The 26,831-nt window shown below is 41.9% G+C and overlaps 1 protein-coding gene across 1 annotated transcript in view; it reads left to right on the top strand.

The window, feature by feature from the left end:
• The window catches only part of EGFLAM (EGF like, fibronectin type III and laminin G domains), a 74,592-nt gene extending 48,583 nt beyond the window's left edge, over nucleotides 1-26,009 (top strand). The window contains exons 12-23 of the mRNA XM_041396032.1: nucleotides 571-715; nucleotides 2,548-2,737; nucleotides 5,663-5,788; nucleotides 6,520-6,763; nucleotides 11,045-11,156; nucleotides 12,672-12,788; nucleotides 14,971-15,151; nucleotides 19,591-19,669; nucleotides 20,559-20,702; nucleotides 23,206-23,289; nucleotides 24,319-24,422; nucleotides 24,927-26,009. Coding sequence (XP_041251966.1) covers nucleotides 571-715; nucleotides 2,548-2,737; nucleotides 5,663-5,788; nucleotides 6,520-6,763; nucleotides 11,045-11,156; nucleotides 12,672-12,788; nucleotides 14,971-15,151; nucleotides 19,591-19,669; nucleotides 20,559-20,702; nucleotides 23,206-23,289; nucleotides 24,319-24,422; nucleotides 24,927-25,081 — 1,681 coding nt within the window. The 3' untranslated portion in view covers nucleotides 25,082-26,009. The remainder of the gene's footprint in view (nucleotides 1-570; nucleotides 716-2,547; nucleotides 2,738-5,662; nucleotides 5,789-6,519; nucleotides 6,764-11,044; nucleotides 11,157-12,671; nucleotides 12,789-14,970; nucleotides 15,152-19,590; nucleotides 19,670-20,558; nucleotides 20,703-23,205; nucleotides 23,290-24,318; nucleotides 24,423-24,926) is intronic.
• The last annotated feature ends 822 nt before the right edge of the window (nucleotides 26,010-26,831 follow it).

Below are 26,831 nucleotides of genomic sequence, written 5' to 3'. Positions count from 1 at the left end.
AGATATGAAGCAGGTGAAACAGTATTTCCAGGATCTCCTAAATTGGGAGGATGAGTCCTTTAGAAGTGGGGAATAATGAAGTGGGTGATGTGCCTTAGTTGTGTTTCTGTTCACCTGCACTGCATGACAGTCAGGGAAAATGGGACATTTTGTGCATATTCAGCTCTCCTGGAGGTCTTCCTGTCAATTGGCACTGAGTTTCAAATAGACTAGCAGAATTATTAATGTATCACGCCTTTCACCAGGAAGCTAGAAAAATTCCCAGGAGAAATTACTGCGATAGCAGGAGCTCAGATTGTAATACCCTCCATCTTGAAACAGTTTCATCTGTTGGCAAGCCTAGTAATGCACTCGGTATGGGCAGAGAATGCAAAATCTTCTCCACGTTGAAAGACAGATAATGAAGTTTGAAATTTGGAACAGACTTGCTGTCTGAATTTCCTGTGCTAATATGCAGTGTGCAACAGAGAGGTTCCTGAGTGCAAAAATAATATTTGGAGTCTAAAACCAACTTTGGTTATTTGGTCAATGTAAGATTATCACCTTGCCCTCTCTATCTCATGCTCCCAGGTTCAACTGTGGCACGGGAGTTGGAGTCATAACGAGTGAAAACAAAATCAAGCTGGGGAACTGGCACAGTGTCACATTGTTCAGAGATGGGGTGAATGGCTGGCTTAGGATGGACAACAATGCTCCAGTGACAGGAAAATCTCAGGTTGGTAATCCTGCCCTGCCCGGCTCAATCTTGGGGTCTCTCAAGGTTGTGATGATGTTTCTTTTCTTGCCACGAGAAGCCTGATCAGATGTAAAAGGTGCAGTTTTATTTATTGGTGTTAGGACATTTAGTGAACTAGGATCAGAGTACAGATTACTCTTTCAAATACATAATGTAGAAATCACAGAGATAAATATCTCCGGCTGATTCCCATCACAGTTTCCCTGTTGTGCTCCATGTTTGCTCTGCCACCCTTCAGCTACCCTATGCCAGTCTCAAATACAGGCCATGAGAAGTTTACTAGATTTAACAGCTGCTGCCCCTGATTGCTTTCTTTTTCAAGCCTCAGAGAACTGTTCTGCTTCCTCAGACATAAAAATTACATGCATATGTGTGTATGAGTATATATTTGTGTATAAGATGCATATATCCACAGGAGATTTGTGTGCAGAGGTATAATTACATGCATATTCTGGACAAAGATTCAAGCATAGTAATGGAGATAGACATTCTGCCCTGACTTATGTTAACACCAGCAAGTTCATACAAGGCTGACAAGATAAAATATAATACAGGAAGATGCTTTGACTTGCTCATCTGTTGCTGGGCTAGAAAACAAAATTAAGGCACTGGAAGAAAAGGCAATTTCAAATTGTTTCAGATGTCTTTCCTTTGATAGCTGCTATTAACATGCCATCCCTAGCCCTGAAAGAAAGCAGCTTCAGATCTCTTATTACTTTCCACTTTTATGTGCAGGCACTGAAGAGAAAAAATTGCAGTGTATTGAGTTCTCATCAGCTGGAAATGACAGAGGAAAGAATTTCAGTGTGTCATGTGTTGCTGCTACCAATGCTATGAGGCCATGTGAAGGGCGGATGTGAATCAGGAGAGATATGTACAGCTTCTGCAGTGTGCTGTGCAAGTGAAGATCTGCAGACTCAATACCCTCAGCTTATTTAGCCCGGCCAAATACAGGCTATGGTGATAGAATATATTGTTATAAATGCTATGGGGGCAGGGCAGGGGTGAAAAATCCTGGAAGATTTTAGGCTAGAGATCAGTGCAGGTTGGTAAAACCTGGCCCTGAATAACTGAGAATTTTGAATATTCTATAGGTCCATGGGGTTTTGAAAGAGCTGTTGAGTAGGAGGCAAAAGTCATATTTTGGTCAGTTTGTGGAAGGCATTTTGACTCATGTGGCTGCAGTAGCATGGAGTTTGGGCCGGTGGTCCAAAAAGGTTCTGTTGGTTTTGATGTTTTTTGTTCTTTCACTGTAGCAATTTTAGTAAACTTGCATATGTAGGTTCCTATAGACTTGTTAAAGGCAGTACATTTAGCAATGGCAAAGTGAGCAGAACCCTGCTGAAGTTGCAACTTTATTGGCTTTTGCCTTTTCTTTGTTTTTTACCTTTTCTTTGTCATTTCATAATTATTAAGTACTGGACGCTTGCTGGGTTCTGTCCAAAAGACAATATCTCATTGGTCTGTCCCTTGGGGCTTACAGTTTAGAAGACAAACAATTTTTTGTCAGAAAGAAAGGAAGAAATTACAGCAAAAGACAGACCATGCTTTCTCCTCCAAATAGTGATTTTCTAGTCTTTTTTATTGTGCTTTTAGTAGTTCATGTTATCGTGATGGGATGCAGGTGAAAAAGGTTGATTTCAAATGGTGGACTGATTTAGGGAATGACTAACAGGAAGGAATTACCAATGAACAACATTCCCTGACACAGTTCTTCATGGAGGAAAAAAATGGATTGTAAACCACTGTGGCTTAATGATTTCTCCTGTTATATCTGTTACACAGCATGCTGTGCTTTGCTCTCCCTTCAGGGCCAGTACAGCAAGATCACATTCCAGACTCCCTTCTACGTTGGTGGTGCTCCCAGCGTGTACTGGCTGGTCAGGGCCACCGGCACCAACCGCGGCTTCCAGGGCTGCGTCCAGTCGCTGAGCATCAATGGAAAGATAATTGACATGAGACCCTGGCCATTAGGGAAAGCTCTCAGTGGTGCTGACGTCGGTGAGTGTAATGGTGTGGGGTGTTTAGTCAGTGGCTAACTCCAGGTTATCCTTTTGGGACAAATTGAGTGATGGTCCGGGTTTGGGAGGGGGAAGGCACGGTCTCTATTTTTGGCCTGGCTTTCCTCTGTTCCTTTGCACATTGCTCTTGCTGGGTCTGTAGTAGGACAGTTCATCACACTGTGCAAGCAAGCCCTTTGTGGACACACTGTGCACAGTAAATAGTAAACCCATTTTCGTGAGCGAACAGTGAGATCTGCGTTGCAGATATCATTACAAGCGCGCCGGTATTTCTGCCAGCAGGTCTCAGGCACCTCTTCATGCCCCTGACTGACACAGGCCTGTCATCAGAAATCAATAGTATGTATGCTGATCTTGCGTTTGATACAGTACAGACCCAAAAGATATCATTGCCTAAAGATATCATTGCACTTGTCCAAAGTAACACGTGGATCTCTCAGGCCCACAGCAGCCCTGTGGGTGTTACAGAGGGCTTTCTGTGTTACACCCAGCCACTGCTGAAGCATATAGGCTTTCCTGTATACCATCCTTTGTTTTGCTATCCAGAGTCATGGTATGATTTAAAAATAGCTTGGAATAAATACTTCCAGCAGCTTTATGAAGTGTTATTATAAAATTATTTTCCCTTCACAGAGTAAAAGATGGAGAAGTAGGGAAGATAATTAACTAATCCTGTCTTATTTATTCATCTATTTAATCCCTTTAATGGGCACTTGAAAAAAGGCAGGGCAACAAAATCCTTGCTTTAATGATCTCCCAGTCTAAACAGTATAAAAATAAGGGTAAACCCAAGACAGAAGGCAAGTGCTAACAGCAAGAAATAGATTCCATACCACTGAGCTCTCCCTGCCATACTTTGGCCACAAAGTCATCTTTCTTCTCTTCTGTAGCTGTGCATTTGACATCCCAAGAAGGAAATGATTTATGAGAAACTTCTTAATAATTGCTCTGTATTCTCTAGATAATATGGCCAAACTTCTGTGCAATATAGGAGTAGAACAGACTGGCCAAAGAAACAGTTGCTGAAAAGAGTAAGATTTTGGAGTCAGAGTGTAATTTCATGACAGAGTGAGAATCTATGGAATTTAGACAGATGAAAGCCCTGCTGAACTTCTCTAGCCCTAATCTCTATTGCCTTTTGGGATGCAGCTAGCTTCATTCCCATCCATGAATGCTCCACACACTACTGCATTAACAATCAACATCAATGAAAATAAATGCTGTGCTCTGCCATGTGTGACTCGAAACTGACTGATAAAGCCTTGCTGTCCTTGTGTGACTGCACACATTTATATGAAACTGCACCAGAAGAGACTTGCAAACAATAGGTCATGTAAGTATAACTCAAAAAAATTGCAAGTAAGCTCTGCTAGGGCTTAGGAATGACTTTTGCGAGTCAGTCACTTGGAGATTTTTTTCTATTGGCACAGTATATAAATCAGGAGTGCTGTGCTGCATGGATCATAGAACTGAGGGTGGTGAGCAGAGGAGTCCATCCATCTCTCTGCTCTCTCTTCTGGCTATAGCAGAGGTCCCACTGTGGGCTGAGGGACCAACAGAGGATGGTCCAGCCACTGGGCATGGTTTGGAGCAGGCATGGCAGAACCTGGGATTCCTGCTGCAGCTTCTCTCCTTCTTCATCTGCCATTGGAGCCAAGCAAATGCAGCCACCACACTTGTGGTTTGCCTCTTCAGCATAGTCACCCATGCTGGCACAAAGGCTGTGAAAAGCCACTGGGACATTGGGAGAGCAGCCTGTCAAATATCAAGACTACTCCAGTTCAAGCCGTTTCTCAAATCAGGGATCCCATGACTGGTCTGTTGCTGTTGCCTTCCTTGTTCTTTTCTGTTTCTCAAAGGCTTTGTTTAAGTCTGATCTGTTTGAACATACTGCCAACATTAACACTGGAGCAGATGCAGCAAAGATGAGCATTGTCAATCACCTCAGGCTGCAAAACTGTTCCCTGGTGTTTATTGCCAGAACTGCCTCATGAAACCTTTGTCATCTCAGAGCTGATACTTCAATGTCCCTCAAAATAAATATGTAATTCTTAGAATTACATTAAATATGTAATTCTTTACTATAAGACACTAAGCCCCTCCAAATGGTGTGCTTACCATTGTACACCACAACTTGGCCTTTCTTAATGTATACAGACAATGTAATCAGTTTGTTACTATTGACATGGGGAGAGTTATTTGATCAGAAAGTAAAGGAGAAAATAAATTCAACAAGAACTTCAATCAGGTGTACATTTGGCAGTTGTATAGTTTGGCTTTTTAGGTACCAGTTTTAAGAAGCAAATGAGAATTTATTTTTTCTACAACAATTTCAGCTCAAATCCAGCAAGAAGAAATAATCTTCTTGTTATTTAAGTTGATATGCCAGCATAATAGAGATGCTTCTTACAAATGTTGATGATGTGGATGCCTTTTAGTGTGGACAAGAGGGTTGACAGCCCCATTTTGGCTAATAAGATTAGTTGATGATTAACACCTCCCATGCTGAGCATGGCATGAATTTATAGTGAACAAAGAAGCACTTAAGGTAATTGAAACTAAACCAGGCTTAGTGCATGTAAACAATTTAGAGAAATTTGTATCTTATGAGAAAATAGGAAAAAGAGCAGACAATAAGTAATCCAAGGAATGAGTATAAGTTACATTTATTATGGTTTGCTTGTAAGGGCTATTTTTTGCTATTTATAAGGTCTCTTGCTGGTCTGATATTAAAAAAAAATACTGATAATCAAGTTCCCTTGTCTAATTTGCACACCATTTGTTAAACTGGGAAAGAATCTAGGTATAAGAGCAAATTGTGTTGGTTAGTAGCAGCGATCAACAGCCAAATAAATCTTCTTTGACAAACTTCTCGATAAATTGATTTTCTGACTCCTGTGTTTAGGTGAGTGTAGCAGTGGCATCTGTGATGAGGCAGCCTGCATCAACAGTGGCACCTGTACTGCAAGCAAAGCAGACTCTTATATTTGCCTTTGTCCTCTTGGATTTAAAGGTCATCACTGCGAGGAAGGTGAGTGGTTACTGGGATGCCTCTATTTCTTTGTGTGTGTTATTTAGTGTTCGATGTGTTTTCCACTTAGAGACACCAGAGGAGGTCTCATACTGTTGCACTGGCAGAAGAGAATACTTGTTACTTTATCTTCTTAAAAGTCACCACGTACTGAAACCCTTCCATTACTGCTTTGGAGCTGCATCCCACTCCTACATAATCTGTGATTCTCAAACTTCTTTGCTTATTTAAACCAAATGTACTTAAGCATTTTGAAATTCCTATTCGGAAGTTAAAATAATGTACCCATCCACAGCTGCACATTAATCCTAATAAAATACCCACCTTTCTCCTAAAACCAGTGTCAGCTGTGTATTTTGAAATGCAAATAACATAATGTCAATTGCCTGCTAATATCAGAGATAGAAGTAGTAAAATACATCTGGCATTATTTTTTATGCTGTAGAAATTTTCATGCCATCACCCATTGTGTGCATGCTTGCTACTTTGAAAGGCACTATTATGAATCGTAAAGAAAAGGTACAAAATGTTTTACAGTACAAATCCTTGGAAAGGAAGGGATTAACTAGTATTGGGTAGTATTATAAAATATTTTTAATTTAGATTTAAAAAAAATTGTTTTGCTAATCATTAGCTTAAATACTTAACCCAAGGAACAGACAGTGGTTGGTAAGAGTCAGTCCTTTATGTTTGAGCCTCAAGTGACCTGCTTGTGATTTCTGGATTTCCAGCACTCTTCTTGGCCATACCTCAGTTCAACGAATCCTTAAGATCATTTGCTAGCACACCCTGGCCCTTGGAACCACAGAATTACCTTTCCTTCATGGAGTTTGAGCTGACATTTCGTCCAGATTTAGAGACTGGTGTCCTTTTGTACAGCTATGACACAGACAGCAAGGACTTCCTCTCCATCAACATGGTGGCTGGCTACGTGGAGTTCAGGTTCGACTGTGGCTCAGGAACGGCTGTTATCAGGTAAGTGGTGCTGTAAAATCACTACACTGGTCCTTCCTTCCCAGCAGTTCCACACTGCTGATCCAGGAGAGGAGTGGGCTGGAAAGGGTCACAGCCTATGATGAGGTGTGCAGACCCCTTGGTCTCTTGTGCCTGCTTCTGAGGAAGCACAGAAGCACTATTAAGCACAGTAATTTTGGTCAAGGGGACAGGATTTTTTCCCTACATCAGTGTATTTCAAAGCTTTATGCTTTGTCTTCCTACAGATGTTACATTTGTGTCTGTATGGTATTGCAGTAATTCACTTCTTGCCCCCATGGCACCGTTAGGGGATCTATAAATATTTTATGCGTATATTTTCTAGCCACAGGATTTCACAATTTTGGCACTTGCGTGAGCATCCTCCTTTCTGGTTTCCAGTTCCAAGGAGGGGTGCCAGGCTGGAAATGGCACAAGAAGATACACCCCCAGGTCCTTCCACTTCCTCAAAGTGCTGTTTTTTGAGGGACCTGAGGCTAGTATCCAATTTATGCAACGTAAGCTGTCTAAAACATAAATATGTGGTTTGACCTGGTCACCAACGTTCTCAGACAGACCTTCTGTGAGTGACCCATTGCAGCCTAAAATTAATGTTTAGGAGGATAGAAGCAACGAAATGCCTCAAAAACGCTGCTCTCTCTCCCTGTGTAACTGAGTGTCTAGTCACTGGCAACTGTTCCTGGGCTTTCTGAAACGGCACTGGGCTGGACAGAGGCACTGAGTGTCTTGGATATGGTCCAGGAGGCTGCCAGTTTGACCAGGCTGACCTAGTATTTAGAAATTTTCTATATAAAGCTTATGCAAAGTGTGTACACTGTCTGCAAGTCTTGCATACCAATGATTCCTGTGGATGGGCATCAGGAATTTTGACTATACTGTGATTAGGGAAAATGTACTGATTTTACAGTGAAAGAGGACTCAAGCTAACAAACTCATTCAGTTTTGCAGACAAAATTAGATATGAAATATAAAGGGAGCAAATGCAAAACAATGCACAAGCCTAACAATGCACAGCTGTGGAAAAACAGTTAGTGTTGTCAGACAGAGAAAGATCCTGGAGTCATCATGGATAGTTCTGTGGAAGCAACAGCAAACTGTTTGGAGACAAATACAGAAACCTAAGTACAATGCAGAGAATTATTAGGAATGGAATAAGGAAGAATGTCTCTGCTGAAGCCCACAATGCACCCTGTTTTGAAAACTTGCTGCTATTCTGGTCACATCATTTCAAAAGAAATTAGCAGAATTAAAAAGGAAGAGTAGTTTTGACATACAGGAGAGGGAATGAAACATCTTCCACAAAACTCTTCCACAGCCGGACCTTTCAGCCTGGAAAAGATTGAGTTTGGTGGAAGTATGATAGAGGTTTTAAAATAATGAATGGCATGGAGATTAATGGGTATTCTGTATTTTTTCAATATGCGAAGAAAATAAGGAACCAAAGAAAAGAACACTCTTTTTCTTTGGGTTTGGGGTTTGTTTTTTTTTTCAGAGGAGTACATAAATAAGTTGTGGAAACTAATCGTCACAGCAAGTTACAGATGCCAAAACTATAAATAGGTTAAAAAAAAGTTGGACAAATTTGAAGAAAGCTCCATTGAGGGAGATCAAACGCAGTTGTACGGATGCAGGCTATGACTCAGGAAATTGCTAAATGACAAGTTGCCAGAAGCTGAGAGGATATATCAAGGGAAGAATCACTTCATACTTGCCCTATTCTATTCTCTTGCTGAAAAGTGGCAGAAATAGCTAATTTTGGAGACCTTTTCTCCAACTCAGAATAGCCTTTCTTACAACAGCCTTCAATCTCTACTGATTGCAGCCTTCTAATTCCTGTTACTGGCAACCATGAAATATTAAAGTAGATTTTTTTTCTTCCAAGAATATTGTAGCACTTCAAAACACCTTGTACTCAAGTTTAACTGATATGTAGAGTTATGAAATGTAGAGACAGCCACAAGCATATGCCTGGGAGTAGAAACTGCCCCTTTCTGCTGGAAAGCAGAAGAACAAGCTGGATGGCAGCTACTGCCTGAGCTACACGGACTGGAGGAAAAGAGTGTGGTGAGGTAGCTGAGGAATGGGTGGGACTCAGGAGACCATCAGGATTCAGTGAAAGTTAACAGGCTGTCCTGTTAGCTCCTTTTCTAGATAAAGTGTGCAACTTGCACCCTGTCATCAGCTCTGTTAGTGATTAAATAAGATAAATAGATTCCCTGTTTTTCATGCCTGCCTGGTCAATATCCAGTTAAAACTCCATCTTAATCATACTATGTCATGCCTACACTGTGTCTTTAACAGAGGTATAGCTCTGGTCATCCTGACACCTCTGCCGTAGGTAGGGCCACCAGGTTGTTAGATATTATATTATAATCAGAACACAGCCATAATAACTTTATAATTAGGATGAGGCAAACTTATTTGTGTACGTCAGCAGCAGCAGGAGGAGAGCTGGTGAAGGTTGTGATTTCCTGATGTATCCCAGGATGGAAGCAGCACAGTGTGCTCTGGGGGCTCCACAGGCAGAAGGGATGCAGAGTGGGTGGCCAGATGCAGAACCTGAGCACTGAAATGTCTCAGAGGAGAAGCTGTTGGGAATTCCCTTGGCCAAGCAGGATCAAGATCTTCATGATCTGGTATATTTTTTAAGCTTTGGTTTGCATGGGAAAAAGTAACCCCACAGCACATGAAGAGCCAGGAGTGTTCAAGCATCAGAAGAAAGAGTTACCAAACTCATGCTGGTTTCAAAAAGCCCGTGATTCCACAAAAGAGCTTGCAGCTCTGAAGTGATGACTCTGCAAGGCTTAATCATCCCTGATTGTAATTAAATCTAGTAAACCAGGAGGGTTAGCATGATGACAACCTAAGTAGCAGAAGAGATAATGTTTGTGTTGCCCCTTACTATGTAGCCAAACCTATCTGGTTCCTTTACATGTATATGCTGACTTCTTCAAGGTGATTAGATTTCCTTACCTGTTGATTTACCCAAGACAGTTAAACCCTAAATGGTGCTACATAAAAACGAGGACAAGTGACTGGCATTGCTTGGTAATATTTTTAATGCAGGTTTTGTGAACCATTCAGAAGTCATTCAGAATTGTCAAGTAACACTGCCAGCATCATTAAAATAGATAAAAATGGGCTTTAAAAAACTTGAAGAATCGAGAAAAACATGACGGAAATGTTTCAAAACTGATGTTGATTATTAAGAAAAAAAAATTATTTTCACATTTTCAAAGTTATATAAGTTTTTTAATCAGCATTTGAATAGCTATTGACTATTTCAGATTACAGTTTTTTCCATTTTTTAATTTCAAAATATGGGGGTTTTTTTTGTTTTATTTTTATATGCAAGTATTCTGAAAATACAGAACATTATTTCTTCCCCAGAAATTATGTATTTTTTCACCGAAGCTAGGAAGTCTTAGGAGTCCTAGGTAACACAGTTCTGATTTTTCCAGCTTGGTCAGTAAATCAAACACAAGTTTCCAGTCTTCCTGGAGGAAAGGCTGCTACATCTCATTTAGACATAAAATGCTTTAACCAGTGTAGTAAAATGACATGTGAAACCAAGATACAAAGGTCTATAGAACTTGTGAAGGGGAATATGGTTTTGCCCTTCATACAGGCTGCTATTCATATAAGTGCTGTGCCAGTAAAGATTGTAAGAACTATTTAAAAATGCTTCCTTTGAGACTGATGAATACTTTGCACAACTGGGGATTATTGTTCCTAGCCAAGATCTCATCACATTATTAGGATAATTTTTTAATTACTTCCCTTTTATGTACAGCATCCGGGCTGCACGTGCGTGTGTGTAGATGTCAGTGTAACAGGATGCATAAATAGAGCTGATAAGCCAACACAAAGTAGTTCTGTTTTAAAAGAGGATGAAGAATGTGGGCTAGACCAACCATTAAGTGGGAAGCTTTTAGTGAATTGAGAATGTACAGCTGAGACAAAAACTCGTTTTTATGTGTTATAAATGACTGAGCAGAAAAACTAGCACAGAGGTAGCTAAGTGTGTGCTGGTGATAGTGTTTCATTTATAAATAAAACTAGAGGGCTTGTTATTTGCTCTAGAATATGGTCTTTGCTGATGGGGCTCAGAAGATCGTTACTTCCATATAAGGGAAGAATCACAGTGGCTGATATTTATTTTTTATTTAGAAAATCATCCCAGAAGACTTGACTTTTTAACATTACAGTGTATCAGAAAGGCACAGTGTTTCATGCTTGAAAATTTTCTTGCCCTTAAAACAGGAGTGAAGAACCTGTCAGCCTGGGTCAGTGGCATGAATTGCGAGTGTCTCGCACGGCAAAGAATGGCATCCTGCAGGTGGACAAACAGAAGCCAGTGGAAGGGATGGCTGAGGTGAGCTCATGGCAGACATGTCTTGTATGCAGCTGTTGAACTGTAAAGTGATTGCATGCTAGACTGCACAGCCTGCTCTCAAAGCTCTTACTAGCTTAAAATTGTATACAAATTAGGGCAACATTTTCTTAAGCCCAGAGTTGGGAATTTGTGTGTAAGGTCTTCCCTCTGAGGACAAGGACACATGTAAAGGCAGGGATCCCACAATCCGACTGTACCTGCTCCTGACACATAACTGGACTCAAATTTTTGTTCTGGCTTATATATCTTCCTGAGGTTCTTCTGTTGGTTCTTGCTGTGGCTAAGTCTGTTGAGCAATGTGTGCACTATGAGAGGTGTAATTTGGGAAAGTATGATGCTGAACAATATGTGCCCAGTCTTTTTTACCTCTTGCTGAATATTGTCCTGGAAAGGTGGGCCTGAAGAGACTTGTTTCTTTGTCTTCTTCTTGCTAAAATAATTTGCAGTGCTGGAACAATTAGACAGTTGGTGACTTGCTTTTTGTTCTTCACTCACCAAGTGATCATAGTGAGTCAAATTAATTTATAATAAAGTGAAGCTGTACTTGTACCAAGCAGGATATTCACCCGAAGCACTTAAATGCCTTCACAGAGATACATTTTCTATCTTGATAAAGGCCAAGGCTAGACCTGCTTGGGAAATGTCTTCTACCTAATGGAGAGTGCAGACGGAAAACCAGACTCCAGATCCCATAGCAAAAAAAATTCCATAGCAGAAAAATCCTATAGCAGGTTTTTCAGAAAACTGAGAAACTTTTATCAAAACTTTGACTTTTCTTCAAAAATTTAAGTAAATTCCAGTTGTGGGTCAGGAAACAAATTGAGTGAGCAGTTTACTGGAGCACTCAAGATTTCTTTAAGGTGAACAATCCCTTTTTTTTTTTTCCTCTTAAGTGCTGCATTGCAGTATTCCAGGAGGAGGGTGGCTGGGAACTGCCAACCATGAAAGCACAGAAGCTTTTGCAGGACTGGAGTTACACAGTTATTCTGTCTTTAGCTGTTAAATGTCTTTCAGTTAACTCCAGGACCCTGAATATTCCCATCAGGTATCCTGAGCAACTGCTTCTGGTATTTGATAGAAACTCAATGTTTCTTTCATTTAGCCCCTAATCTCCAGTAGGTTATCTCTTAGATGTTGGAAATACTGAATGAGTCCCTGTTGCATGAACTTTGCTCTGATTTTAGCTTTATGAACCTAATTCTGGTTATAGATTTACATCAGTGTACCTCAAGTCTTTGCAAATAAAGCTATATGTGCAGTCAGAAAACACAATAAGTCAGCTTCCTTTTTTCTTTCAGTATTGGTATTTTGAAATACTTGAGATTTTTCAGCTACTTCTGACAGGGATAGTGTAAAGTCAGTCAAGAGTGTCCTACAGTGGCTTTCTTGATTGTACAAGGAGGAGGCATTGGAATAAGCTGTATCACAACTAATCTGAAGATAGAAGCATGGTTCCAGCTACTCTAATAAAATGTTATTCTATGTTTCTTGCAGGGGGCTTTTACACAGATTAAATGCAGCTCTGAAATATTTATTGGTGGAGTTCCCAATTATGATGATGTGAAGAAGAACTCTGGGATCCTCAGACCCTTCAGTGGGAGCATCCAGAAGGTGTGTGCCCAGAGAAACACACTGTGGGCATTCATTTCCATTGTATCCATGCATGCTTTCTGTGCAAAACTGCTGTTATTGTTATGTGGCAATATTCAAAATAACCAAGGATTTCGCCTCAGGAGCCCACCATGAAGTGGTTAAATGATTATTTCACAGTGAAAAGTCTGCCTAGTGCATTCTTACACCACCATGGAGATGTGCACCATGCTGCTTTCCCCTCTTACAATTTTATATGGGGCACATGTATGGAGGAGATGTTTTCCATTGTTAGCAGACATTAGGGATGATGTTCCCATGTGGTCAGCTGAGCATGAGTTCAGTTTGTATCAGGCCTAGTAAATAATCAAATGGAAGTGAAAACTGAACTTACATTTTTCTTTCTAAACATACTTAAAATAACTCGGATAAAGTTGGAAGGTTGGTCCTGAATCCTCACAGTTTTAGAGGAGTGAATTGCATCAGATTAGTGTAAAGAAATACCAAATAAAACCAAATTTTAAATAATAGTTTTTATTTTAAAAAATTTAAAGCTCTACAGTTAACAGTTGCTCCAGGATCAAAAAGTAATTGTATTTCAGTGTAAATGGTTCAATCACTCAGTCTGACACTTTTTACTGTCTTTGTCAGCTGTCCAGCAGGAAGCATGAAGTTCAGGAAAACTGGAGGTGTGAGTAATAGGGATGGGAACAGGTCAGACACATGAATGTGATTAGGAAGGTAGACTTGACTAAACACATTGTATTTTGGGATGCAAGATAGAGAGCCTAGGAGCAATTAACACAGGTTACAATTACTAGGTGAGGGGCTGTACAATAGAGTAAAGGTGCTGATAAGGATTGGGAAATGCAGAGTGTGAGCCTTTATCTCCATGATGTACTTAGTGAGGTGGATTTGTATTTTCAGAGGCATGAATGGGATGTCAAGGGAAAGTACTGCCTGCTTTTTGGGCACTGGCAACGTTTGCCTTCTTTGGATTTGGGAGAACTATACAGAAATAGAGCTGCAAACATCACCAAGTACTGGAAAATATGCAGTGTATAGAAGGACCTAAGACCACAATATATTTAGTTCAGTTAGATAAGGCTGAGAAGTGACTTTGTTGTGGTCTTCTAGTTCTTAGATAAGAATGAGATTTCTTTGGATACATGGTGCTGGAATTATGCAGAAAAAGACAGGATGTGAAGCAAGGGCTGGAAACTGAATAGAAGTTTAAAACAAAAGACATGTTTTTATGAGTGGAGGCTTGTTAACCTGTGGAACAAAATTTGGAAAGAAGCTGAAAACATAATGGAGTCTTCCCCAGTTCATTACATGACAGGACTGGATGTTTTCTCTGCTGTTAGAGTTGTGCAGTGCTTTATGTAACCTCTTCTCTGGGTTGGATTCCCTAAGGTGCATTGCCCAAGTTATGCAGGAGACAGAGCAACTATCACCTTTCTCAGTTCTGGCCTTAAAATCTATTGTTTGTTAAGATGTACTTATTTAGCTGAGATCAGATGCTGTGCCTGCATGCAATCTCTCTTTCTGAGATGTCAGCTGAGATTATACAAATGTTGGTTTATTTTGGAGAACATATGCAGTTGACATATTGGAAAAATCCCAGCATTTAACAGTTTTCTTCCATTTATATACAAACAGCTTTGTGAAGTCATTATTTATGTTTTTCATTCATCTTAACTCTAGCTTCTTTCAGGCAAGATGAGATACTAGAAAGCAATAGAAAATGTGAAAAGCAAGCTGTTCTGCTTAGTATTTCTGTTGTCAACACTCATCTCCTGGGGGGTTTTCTGATCTCAGAAATGCTTTTCTTCAGCAGCACTCATCTAATTTTATCATCTCAGCTCACAGTTCAGCTACAACCAGTGTTGCACCAGTGTTCAAGTGTTCAGGCAAGGGCCTGGTAAATTCCACACAACTTCACCCCTTACAGGGGTTGCCTAAGGCTGTTTCACAAGACACAGAAGACATTAACCTCCAGTGGATCAGGGGGAGCAAAAGTATGAGTTGGACCTCTGCAACTGGAAAACACACAAGAATAGGGTTTGGGCCAAGTTTTGAGAGTTACATTTCTCTGAAGTCTTTCAGCGGAATCTTCTAACTAGCAGTAGGATACTCTGCATTTTAAAGTTTTAACATCTTTTCAATGTTTTTTTTTTTTTTTTTTTTTTTTTACATATAGATTATCTTGAATGACCGGACAATTGATGTGAAACAGGATTTCACTTTTGGAATCAACCTAGCAAATGCTGCCCACCCCTGTGTGACCTCACCATGTGCGAATGGAGGCACCTGCATTCCCAAGAAGGACAGCTATGAATGTGACTGTCCCCTGGGCTTCGATGGGCAGCATTGCCAGAAAGGTAACCATGGCTGGATATTAACCAGGGATCAGGAGCTGATCACAAAAATGAGGAAGATTTAGCACCTACAACTGCTGCTGTACCCATGCCTTTAAATAGAAGCCCTGGAGGCCAGAGCTCCCCTTTCATCTGTGCACTTTCCATGTATCTAGGGAAGAATTTGTTTTGTTATGTAGGAATGCAGTAACTGTTATCCCAGCACGGGGCTAGAAACCATAGATAGCAACCTGGTATCTGGTTGCTTGTGGGGAACGTCACTGAACACTAACACTTGGTACACGTCCCTAATAGTGCAGTGCTGTGCAAAGGGGGAATTCCTGCCAGGGTCCTCCAGCCAGCAGTTATGTTATATCCTGAAGCATGAGCATGGATGACCCTTGTAATTTTATCCACAATACAGCTGACAGCAAACACTGTTCTCACACACAGAAAGGTCTGCTCCTGTTTTAGGCACTGACTGCTCTGATGGAGATTGCACCATCTGCAGAGATCCTGCCTTGGTGGGGCGAAGGAGACCACCAAGGAGGAAAACTCATCCATGTGCACATTACTGTCTTTTCTTCAGAGCCACTGTAATAGTTCAAACCTTAGATTCAGAAAAGGGGTAAGATTTCAAGAAAAGCGTTTAAAAACTGTGCTTTGGGTTATTCCACTAGATGGAGTCGTTTCACTTCTGTCAAGCTTGATCTTAAAAAATTCCTGAGGGGAGGTTTTGTAATGTAACAGTAAACTCAGTTCAAAAGAGCTGGCTGACATTATTGTCTTCACCCACTGCTTCATTTCTCACAGTCATAAAATTCAAAGTTAAATGTAGTGGTTTTGGTTAAATTGCAATGAATATATTGGCCTTTTTTTCAAAACAGACAATATCTTAGAACAAAAGCATTATAATAAAATGCAATGCAAGAAACCCCTTTGCTTACGTTGTTGTGGTCTAACTAAGAGCCGAAACAACGTCATTTACCCTGGCTTTTATGTAGGGAGGCAGGAGAATTGGGATTTTGACTTTCTAGGTATGTGCAGGGTGCTAAATTCCTGACTTCAAGATGGTATCTGCAGCAGTACCAACACATGTCCAAGGGCAGTCATTCAGGGGAATGCTTTGCAGCCGGGTGTGTGAGTGCTGGGGCCGCAGCTCCTCACCTCTGCTCAGCTCATGGCCTGTGCTGAGCCCAGGGAGCAGTGTCTGGGCTCATGGACCAGCAGTGGTGCCACTTGGCTGGCATGTCCTCCCTGTTGTCACTTCAGTGGGTGTCCAGGCCTTCAGAGACAGTCTGAAGTACTTTTGCCTGTGACTTAGCCAGATCCTGGGCGCTACTTCTTATGTGAATCCAATCTTTATTCATTTTTAAGGATGTCCAAAAGCACGATCTACCTGTTTTCTGTTCCTGATACCTATGGCTCCTATTCAGGTGCAGCTCAGCCTCCCTGCGCTTGTGCAGCCTCAGCTGCCACCAAAAATTGAAGGGTTTTCTGACAGATGTGCATAGAGCATGGCGTTGCCCCTGAACCTCAGTCCATGACAGCCTTGATGAGAACCACCTGAAACTGATTCCTCAAAATATTCCTTACCTGTGTCTCTGTTGGGGTATAGACATTGTTAATGTGAGAATGCATGTCTGTATCCACTTATGTTTCACAACAGGGTTTTGGTTAGTGGACTCAGAAGGTATGTGAGGTGAAGGTGCTGTCTCTATCCTACTTGGTGGTAGGCTGCTGTAAAAAACCCTGAAAAGCAAAGTGCTTTTGAGGGAGTGCATGTAATTCTTCAAAATTACACACATCACTTAAAAACTCAAGTAATGCTGGTATGAGGTATATGAAGTATTGATTCATATTGTAATGGATGATTAGCTGAAGATTCAGTATAGTTTTTGCTGTCATTGCTAGGTTTTATATCTTCTGTCCAAGCTTGGGGAGTGCTAAAGGTATTTTTATACTTTAACTGTAAGATGGAATAGAACAGCAAACACTTGTTTTCCCTTGGCTAGAGCTGATCCCTGGGTAAAACCTGGTGAGTCACTGAGATTTGAGAAGCAGGACTAGCAGAAGGATTTGCTGCTGGTCCTACCTGTCTGTCCCTTTGTGTGTTTTGAGCAGACAAATATAGATACTTGGAGCAAACCAATTATGAAAACAGTACTACCTTCACAGGTGATTGTAGTCACTTATGCAAGTGGTAGGTGGGAGATTATACATTTGTAGAAAAGTGGGTATGAAATTGGGCTAAAGGAGATTTTTATGCTCTAGAATAATAAACCCAGAATGTTCTTTTGTTTTGTGCTGACTCACTGCAGAGTGTGGAAGTTACTGCCTAAACAGTAAGTACTGCAAATAATGTGAAAACTGCTCTGTCATTGTCTGTTTGTCTGGATGCTGGGTTTCCATTAAGCCTGGGGAGTTTCTGTCATTAAGCCAAAATATTTTCTAAGGTTATATAGAACTTCCTTAAACATCCTACTGTTGATATTTCAAACTGCATCCAAAGCATTTGCCAAGCTCAGAACAGTGGCTGTACAGGTGGTCTGCCTTATTTGCTGAGCAGAGGGCCAGGTAGCTGGCTGAGGGTTTCGTGGTGTGACTTCAGACTGTCCTGCAGTCCAGAGCTCACTTCTGCTTGGCATGAGAGCTTTGGTGCTTGTCTGCTGAATCGTGATGAGCAAAGAATGAAGGCGTGTATCCTAGATCTCCTTACTGGCTCTGCTCCCTTCCAGCTGCAAAGATCCTGGCTGCATCAAGGGCACTGCTAAAATTTGATTGTTTTTCTGCACTCAGATTCAGTGAAACAAATGAAGAGCAAGCAGAGGTTAAGCTCTCTAGAGGAAATCAGAGTACTCTGGCACAGGCAAAAGTTGCTGCATGACATGGGCACCTTCCCCTGCTGAAGGCAAAGAGCAGTGGGGCTCTAGGGCAGGATGTGGTGGGGGAACAAGGGCTCCTTTCATGCTCTGCTGCCTTCAGAAGCTGTCCAGTGCAGGAAGTGTCAGACCTGGCGAGGAATGTTTGGCCAGTGTAACACAGCTTTTGCAATCTTCCAACGACATTGGCAGACTGCAGGCTGGACATGGCCTGTGGTGGTTTCTTTAGACACATTAGGCAGCTTTCCTGATTTCACTATGGATGAAAACAGTCATTCATCACTGTCTAAAATTCTCAGTCTTGGCACCTAGAGCTAAATTTCATATTACTGTTGCTGGCTGCCAGACTACACCAATTGTTGCATATCTGTGTCACAGTGAGCTCTAAAAGCCCAGACCCTGTGTTGTGTAAAGAAAGCAGGCATCCTTGCCCTGGAAAGCTTGAAATTTATATAGATGGGATTAGCTGTGGGTTGAAGGGATTATTCCTCAGTAAGAAAGTAGGATGAAGGCATCTATTTTAAGTAATTTATACAACTGGCTTATATTAATGCAGCAGTCAGTTATGGGAGACCAGCAACAAACTGTAGGATGTTCACTCGACAAAAAAATCTGTTTGGGCTGATGCTCATAGCCTGGTGAAGGGCTCTGTATCAGGGATGTTCCATGGTTTATGTCACACAGCTGAGTTATTTTGCCAAAGTCTTCTTCGTGGGCAGCAGTGCACCAGCTCCAGTTCTGGCTGCAGTGTTTGCCCCTGTCCCAGCCATACACCACAGGGGCACCTGGGCTGTCCCTAGAGGAATGCTGTATGAGGGACACAGAAAAAGACCCACAAGGCTGCACTGGAGTGTTGAATGCACCAAAGGGCTCCACAGCCCCTGCCATGCAGCCTTTAGCATAGTCCCAGTTGTTTTCAATAGGCTAAAGTGATCTGGGACTCTGGACTCTGTAACTCCTCCCTGAGATAGCCTGCCCCCCACACTGCACCCCAGGGTGAGCTCTGAGCAGGCAGCAGCCACTCAGTGCAGTCACAGGCACGGAAAGAGAAAACAGGGAGCTCACAGGTTGTGTGTGCAGCCTCTCAGCCTCCCTTTGCAGGGTGAGAGGTCCCTAATGTGCTCTGCATATGGTGCTCTCTTAGCAGCTGGGAGGAGTTTCTTAGTCTATAAACAAAGGTGGTTAATGCACAGTCTTTGGCAGGAGGGGGTGTTGAACCACATAGAGAATCAAGGAATGTGGAAATGGGGGTAAAGAGAAAATTTGCAATGTTTTCCCAATGCTTCGTAATTTTCTGCACTAACATTTGTAGTGGAGCAGAACATTAGGCTCCTGACATGGAGGCTGTAAGCACAGGGACTGTCAGCCATTTAAACCCCCTCAACTGCTGCCCCTACATTTAGGTAAAATCTGGCAGTGCCTGTTTGCAAAGCAGGGTGTGTTCAGCTCACTGGATGGTACCTGTCACTGCAGGACTAAATCAATAAAAGAGTCTTGTCCCTTTTTTTCCTTCCATTTCCAAGTCAGGTATCTGACACTCATCTTTTTTTTTTTTTTTTTTTTTTTGTATTTACTTCTCAGCCATTACAGAAGCAATTGAAATCCCACAATTTATTGGTCGCAGTTACCTCACATATGATAATCCAGATATCTTGAAAAGGTAATGTATTTCCTGTGGACCTAAGTGTTCTGTTTCTTAAATGTTATAATGTTAGGAGCCTTATGTGAGAGAGTGTAGTATATGTACGTGTTTTAAGCTGTATTTATAATATTTCTACAGTATTTCTGCCATATTTTTAAATTTCAGGGAAAAATACATTTTAAGTGCATATCTTTGTGGCTTAGTTTATTACACTTGAGCATCTTACACGCTGTCAAGAAATAGCACACCTGTGTCTGGCATGGAGAGGGACTGGTTTTTCCCTGAGGGCAAAGAACAGACATACAGAGCTTGTGTCTCAAAAGAGACTAAGGACCTTAACTCTTTTTTAACTCCTGCTTTAGCCTAACATTTAGATCCTCAAAGTTACTTTTTTGACTCTCTGTATACTAGAACATCCCCACATTCCAGTAAATGTTGGCTTGTTTCAGCAAATTGCCATCTACCTTTATTTCAGCCACTGAGTAGAGAAGGGTACACCAGCATCCTCACCTGCCATTTGGTACCTCCCACCTACTGGGACTTACTGACCTGCCCTTCGTATGATTCTTCCACTGGCTTCTGAGGGCATCACATCTACTGAGCATTCTCAAAATCTGCTTTTTGGGCTGGATTTCACACTAGGCTAGAGGAATAAAAGGATTTTCTCTTATTTGTATGGAATAACCAAGCAGCTGTTGTGTAGAGAGATGAGTTAAGTTCCCCTGCTCTGAAATGATGAAAATGGGGATGTGAGCCAGAATCCTTCACAAATTAGCATGTAAATGAGTTGCAGGGCAGTAACCCACCAGACCAGCAGAGACAAAACACTGCATCATCTTTTATGTTTTTTTGAAAGACTGGCACAATTTAGTATTTTACTATTATTTCCTTCTTCTACATTAAACAGGGTATCAGGAACAAGAACAAATGTGTTCATGAGATTTAAAACCACAATGAAGGAAGGCCTTTTGATGTGGAGGGGAAACAGTCCCATGCGACCTAACAGTGATTTCATCTCTCTAGGCCTTCAGGAGGGAGCGTTGATATTCAGGTAAACTTTCTCTCCCTTGTTTGTGTAACACACAGGGCTCAAAGGAGTTGCTACAACACATACAGTGCACTTGTCCCTTGGCACAGTGTGAGACACTCTCATCCTCAAAGCTTTGTTCAATGGTGGGTCCCATTTGCTGTCTGGGAGAGGATGTAAGTTGAAGAGGTAATGTGCTGAAAGATTTGCATCACTCCTCCTTCCCAATTTTTCAAACATCAGGGCTTTATTGTGATTTTCTTAAAGATTTCTTATGAGGGGATAAACACTCTTGGTAAGCCCCCCCCACACCTATTAAATCTATCTCAGGCAGAGCAGGGAAGGGGTCGAGGACAAACTTTGGTGGTGCCACTGCTCATTGTGGGCTCACTCTTTGCCAGACAGTGCACACAGGAGCAGGGCTTCCACCACCTCAGATCCCCAGATATCCAGCCCTGTGACACACACACACAGCTGTCACCACACCTTGTTTCTGCCACCATCCACAGAATCACTTAATTAAGCAGTAATACTGCTGTCAAAATGATGAAGTTGGGGAGTATTGGGAAATGCTGCGGTCTTGCTCCAGCATCTGTTTCTCCCTTGCAGACACTCAGGCACGTGCACGTTTTTGCGTGGGGTTTTTTTGGGACTTTTGGTGTTTTGAAAACTTTGTGTTTCCTCATGGTGCTCCTTTAGGTTGTGTAAGGCAAATACTGAAACAGCAAACCACAGATGCCATCACTATCATGGATTGTTGTGAGATACTATTGATCTTGCGGCAGAGAGTTTATTATTTAAGCTAATTTTTTTTACTTAACTGGCTGTTCTTTGCTACCATGAATATATAGATAAGCTACACATTTCTATTTAAATTAATTTCTTTTAAGCTTTTTTTTTTTTTTTGAATGTGATTTAACGGTGGCTAACTTGACAAAACCTCTTAGTTTCCTCATTGATTTATAAATAAGGAACTGACTCTGCAGAAGTGGTGCATTGTTTAAATGTCTTTGGAAGGGACAGTCTTTCTAAGATGCATGGTAGTAAGTGGCCACTCTATTCTGTTTCCAAAACACAGTGCAATTTTTATTATGTTGCTGCTGTTCCTCAGAGATGAAGATAGTCAAAGGCTTTAGACCAAACCAGCTGAATTTTACTGAACTATTTACCTTCCACATTCATTTAGGAAGGTGAAAAATTAACCTACCAAAATAAAACCCTCGTAAGAAATAACTGCTTACTGAAGGGGACCATCAAAGAAGATGGTGAAAGGACAAAAGCAGGAAAAAAATAATTCTGAAAGGTTGATCCTCATGCTAGATTTTCATCTTTTGAGAGGTGAAGTCAAGAGACTATCAGGGCTATGAATTTGTCTGAAGAATTTTCCTGCAGCTGAAGTTTAGATGTCTGTGTTCTGATCCAATTTAAAATCCAAAACACACCTTTTCTTTTCCATTTTCTATGGCCTTATTCCCTGTAGTACTTGCTGCTAGAAATTCTTTCTGTTGTTTCCTGCTTCTGTCAAAGGTGGGATAGGTGTTGTAGAGGATTCATAAGGGATATGAATCTCATTTCTGTTATCAAAGGTCTAACATTTTCATGCAATCCTGAACACTCAAATCCTCTTGTTTTTGAACTGGAGTGGTGTCTGCATCCTGGGTAAAAGGGGCTGCTTGCCTGAGACTCACTTAAACCCCTGGAGAGGAAACAAATTTAGGGTAATCAGTTTGCACTGGGCAGCTCACAGTTTAATGTGCTGTTCTTCAGAACCTCACCCTGGCTATGAGTTCATTCCATGTTCAGTCTTTTTTGGAGAGATAGTGATGTTGGCTTTAATCCCTCCTGCTTCGTACAGGCTGAAGTCCAGCAGCAGCTAGTTCATCCAGAGCACTCAATAGCTCACTGTGCTCTAGCAGCTACTTCTCTTTTGTTAAGGTTGGCCCAAGCCTCAAGGACTCAGAAATTAAGATGCCTGAAGTGTAAACATGATGGCGACATTATATCTGCTGAGTTATTTTAGTAGAAGCAAAAAGCAAGCAAAGAAATAATTAGAGTGGCAGCTGAAGCAGCTGCATTTATTAGACTTCATCTTTTCTAATATCACAAGTCTCAACCTTCCCTATATTTCACATGGTTTCTAGATCTGTTATAGGCTGCATGCTTATTTGCTCTTGTAAAAATTTATTTATTAACTGTATTTGAAACTTCCCACTGCGGTCTCCTATTAGGCCAAAGGTCTGTAAATCACTGACCTTCATAGTTCCCTGCTTTGGGGAAGCATGGCGTGAGGCTTTCTTCCTGCCCCCATGGGAAGGTGGTGATGGTGCCCACTCCGACTCAGGGAGTTTTGGCTGCTTGTCCATGAGACTGACTTCACCAAATAAGAGCACTGTTGCTGGGACTCCAAAGGACTCCACTGATTGCCCCAAAATCCGAGCCAAAAGGGAGTAAGGATGCCTGAGCAGCTTGGTAGGCAACCAGTCCTTTACAGGAAGGCAGTAACATTTCAATTTTTTTTTAATTGTAGCTACAATTTGGGCAGTGGCATTGCTTCCATCACGGTGAACGGCTCTTTCAGCGATGGCCGGTGGCACAGAGTCAAAGCTGTTCGGTAAGCGGGCGGGATCCATCTGGGAGGCACCTGGGAGCCACCCTGCCATTAAAGATGCTGGTTGGGTGTGAATCACTGCGGCTCCACACTCACTCCTCGCTCAGGAGTGGAACTGTTAGCAGCTTGGCTGTCCCAGGATGGTGTACACAAAGATTGCTGTGTTTGAGGTGACAGTGCCAGCCCGGCACAGCTCAAGGCAGGCTGCCAAAGTCATGCAGGGCTATTCTGGGCTGTGACAGACATTCTATTAAACCCCTACCCTTTCTGTTAAGAGTATTTCTCTTTAATGTCTGCATTTTAAAATTCCCTGGTGAGCATTTTGTGGGCTGGCACAAGCATTGGAGCACAGACAGTGTAAACCTAGTTTTTCTATTTGGAGGAGGTGCAGACATCTTGCAGTGTATATATAACTCATATTTATAACTCATTACCTCATGGGAGGCAGCTGTGTCCAGCAGGGAAAGCATGCATCCCTCTCTTCATGAGAGGTTGATTCCCTGGAAATCACAGTCTGACATTTAGCACAACTTGTTCCCAAATTCAGTGAGAATAGGACCCATCAAGTAGCTTTCCTGTTAATACTGTTATTGATCATGTGTAAAATGGCTCTAGAGAAACAAAACTGCTTAAAAGTAAGTTTTGCGATAGCTTTCCCATTTTTTCCCTACTGTTGAAGCTTCTGCTGTTAACTTTTAACATTACATTTGATTTTTAACAACAGGTCAGAATGTGCCCATCCCCTCTGTCCCCTACCTGTCCAATTTGATTCTTTTCCAGCACTTTCTGCTCTGAAAATGTGTCCTGCACACTTTGCAGGTCTTTTACATCTATTAAAAAAATCCTAAAACCTGAAAAGTCTGGATGGCCTTGGTACACTGAGTCTGTGAGGCTTCCCAATTCCAAGCCTTCTCCATGAGCCCAGCTAAGCTCTGAGCTGCTCTGGTCTCCTGGCGAGTGGGAAATGCAGCTGCTCCTCCTCCCGTCTGGTTGTAGGCTGGATGAACGAGAGTGGTTTGCTTTTTGTTTCAGGGATGGACAGTCTGGCAAAGTAACCGTGGACGATTATGGTGCCAGGACCGGTAAATCCCCTGGGAAGATGAGGCAGTTAAATATCAATGGAGATCTCTATGTAGGTGGGTGCTAATTATTCACATTCAGGACGCAGATGCAAGGTCAGCTGCAAGGCAGGGCTTCCCAGCTCTGTCCAGCTCCTGCTGGAGGTGCCACACAGCAGCCTCCAGTCTGCCACAGCCTGTTTTTTGTGAGGAGGCCTCCCTGAGTGGGATGGGGGAATGGATATAAGAAGGGATGAGCACTATAGGACACTCTGTGGTACTCCTGGCAGGTACATAGCAAGAGGCAGTTAGAAACCCCATACCTGGGCACAAGCTGATTCAGCTCTTACTGATGCTACAATTTCTGGAATAAATAATTAGTGTCCTAATTTATTACCTCCTGCTTGTCCCCTCTGTAGTTTTAAGTGCTTAAAATCGTTACTTAAAACAACACAAAGCAACCTATAGATTAAAATTCCCTTCTGAGGTGCACTAGGAATGTCATTGCTGGGTGTGCAGCCTGCCAAGCAGGAGCAGATGCCCGTGTTGGTGAAGAGTTTCTGACAGCTGCCTTTCCCGCAGGTGGCATGAAGGAAATTGCCCTGCACACGAACCGGCAGTACCTGCGGGGGCTGGTGGGCTGCATCTCCCACCTCACGCTCTCAACTGACTACCACATCTCGCTGGTGGAGGATGCTGCCAACGGGAAGAACATCAACACGTGTGGGACCAAGTGACAAGAGAGGAATGCCGGTGCTGAGGACCCGTCGTGTGCTTGTGTGTGTGGCTGAGCGAGAGCTGGCAGTCCTCTACAGCCGGACCATGTTTGCCATCTGGGAAGGTGACAAACCCAAAGGGAAACCCAAAAACAAGGAAAAAAGGAAGAACACTTTTTCCCTCTCATTCCTTCTCCTTTCTTCTCCTTTTCTGTCCAAATGAAACCACGCATTTTGTGTATGAACCGTGCCCTCTACCCCTTAAGTGTTTAGTGAGTGCTAAAGGTTGTGCATCAGTGCAAAGGCAAAGTGTGATGTTACGAGTAGCTCAGTGACTGTGTTTTGTGGTCCTTAAGTTATCTTTTGTAGTATCAGAGAAAGCAATCTTGAAACACCTGCAGTCATCCCACCCTGCAATGATACAGTGACTGTGCTGTTCAACACACACACCATTGGGCAGCATATTTCTGCATTCACATGTGGGTCCTGGAACAAGCAGTTCTCCTTACCACCCTCTGATTTAGCTAAATTATGTTTCATCCTGTCTAGCAGGATAACAGTTACAATGACTGGTTTCAAAATATTGTTGTTTGTTGAGGAGGAAAGTTCTTACAAGTCTACTTTTTTATTACAAGCAACACAAAAATGAACCAATTTTGTAGAAGTAATTTTATACTTGTCTATTTTTTATAGCAGCAGCAGACCTGCTTACATGGCATCACTTTTAACATCTACATGTACTATACAATTAGCTCTTTGCACACTTTCCTAAAAATAGAAAAGTGACCTGTGGCTTAATGTCTGTATTATACAGTTTTAATGGGGATATTTGTGAGTTATGACCAGTTTTACATTTGACACTTTTTGTTCTGTAAATTTTGACAGTTTAAAATTGTACATTATGAAGCTTTCCTGTCTTAAACAGATTAAAAGATTAGGAAAAAAAAAGAGCAAATACTTGCTACTGTGGTATAATATTTTTTTTTTTAATAATGAGAAAAGCTATTGCAAGAGACCTTGGTAAGTCACAGTCCTCTTAAAATGTTGTGTTTTCTAGGCACTGGACCAGCACTTATGCAACCTTGATTGCCAAAGTATAATTTAAGCAGGCAAACAAGAGTGCTGTTGAGACACTGAAAGAGTGGTCCAGAATTTCATAACTTGGAGATTTTTATTCCCTAATTCTTTGTTTAAAGTGGATGAGTGAGCCTGTGAAGGGGCTGGGGGGAGGAAGAGAGACCAACCATGCAGCAGGGCACCCCACAGCCTGCCACGTGCCTATGGCAGGAGAACCACAAACTTCCTCAGGGGCACAGGTTCATCTGAATGCCTGTGAGCTGGAAGGACCTGATGGACGTGAGGACATTTTTGCTGTGCTCAGAGTGCTCCTGGCCCCCTGAGACCGCACACACATTCCCTAGATTCATCCCACCTACAGCAAATCTAGATAATGGTACAGACAACTTCCTGCCAAGGACAGCCTAGCTCCTGTCCTGCATGCTAAAGGGACACCCTGATTTCTTAGATGACAGATCTTGTGCTCCTTGTAGATAAGGTAGCAGTGGCCAAAAACAAATGCAGGCACTTATTAGAAATGGAAAGTAAAAGGAAAATACGTGGTGGTGCCATCATGTGCACCTGTGCTCTGCCCCCTGTTCAAATGATACTTCAAGAAAAAACATCTGTAGAAGATACGGACAGCTTGCAGAGGAACTGGAGACACTCATGGCTCTCCTCCCAGGAGAAGCAAAGTTTTGTTTGGCTTGGGAGC

The sequence above is a fragment of the Onychostruthus taczanowskii genome, unplaced genomic scaffold, assembly GCF_017590055.1.
Source record: "Onychostruthus taczanowskii isolate IOZ18803 unplaced genomic scaffold, ASM1759005v1 scaffold123, whole genome shotgun sequence".
In the NCBI taxonomy this organism is placed as follows: domain Eukaryota; kingdom Metazoa; phylum Chordata; class Aves; order Passeriformes; family Passeridae; genus Onychostruthus; species Onychostruthus taczanowskii.
This window is presented reverse-complemented; position numbering and strand designations above follow the sequence as displayed.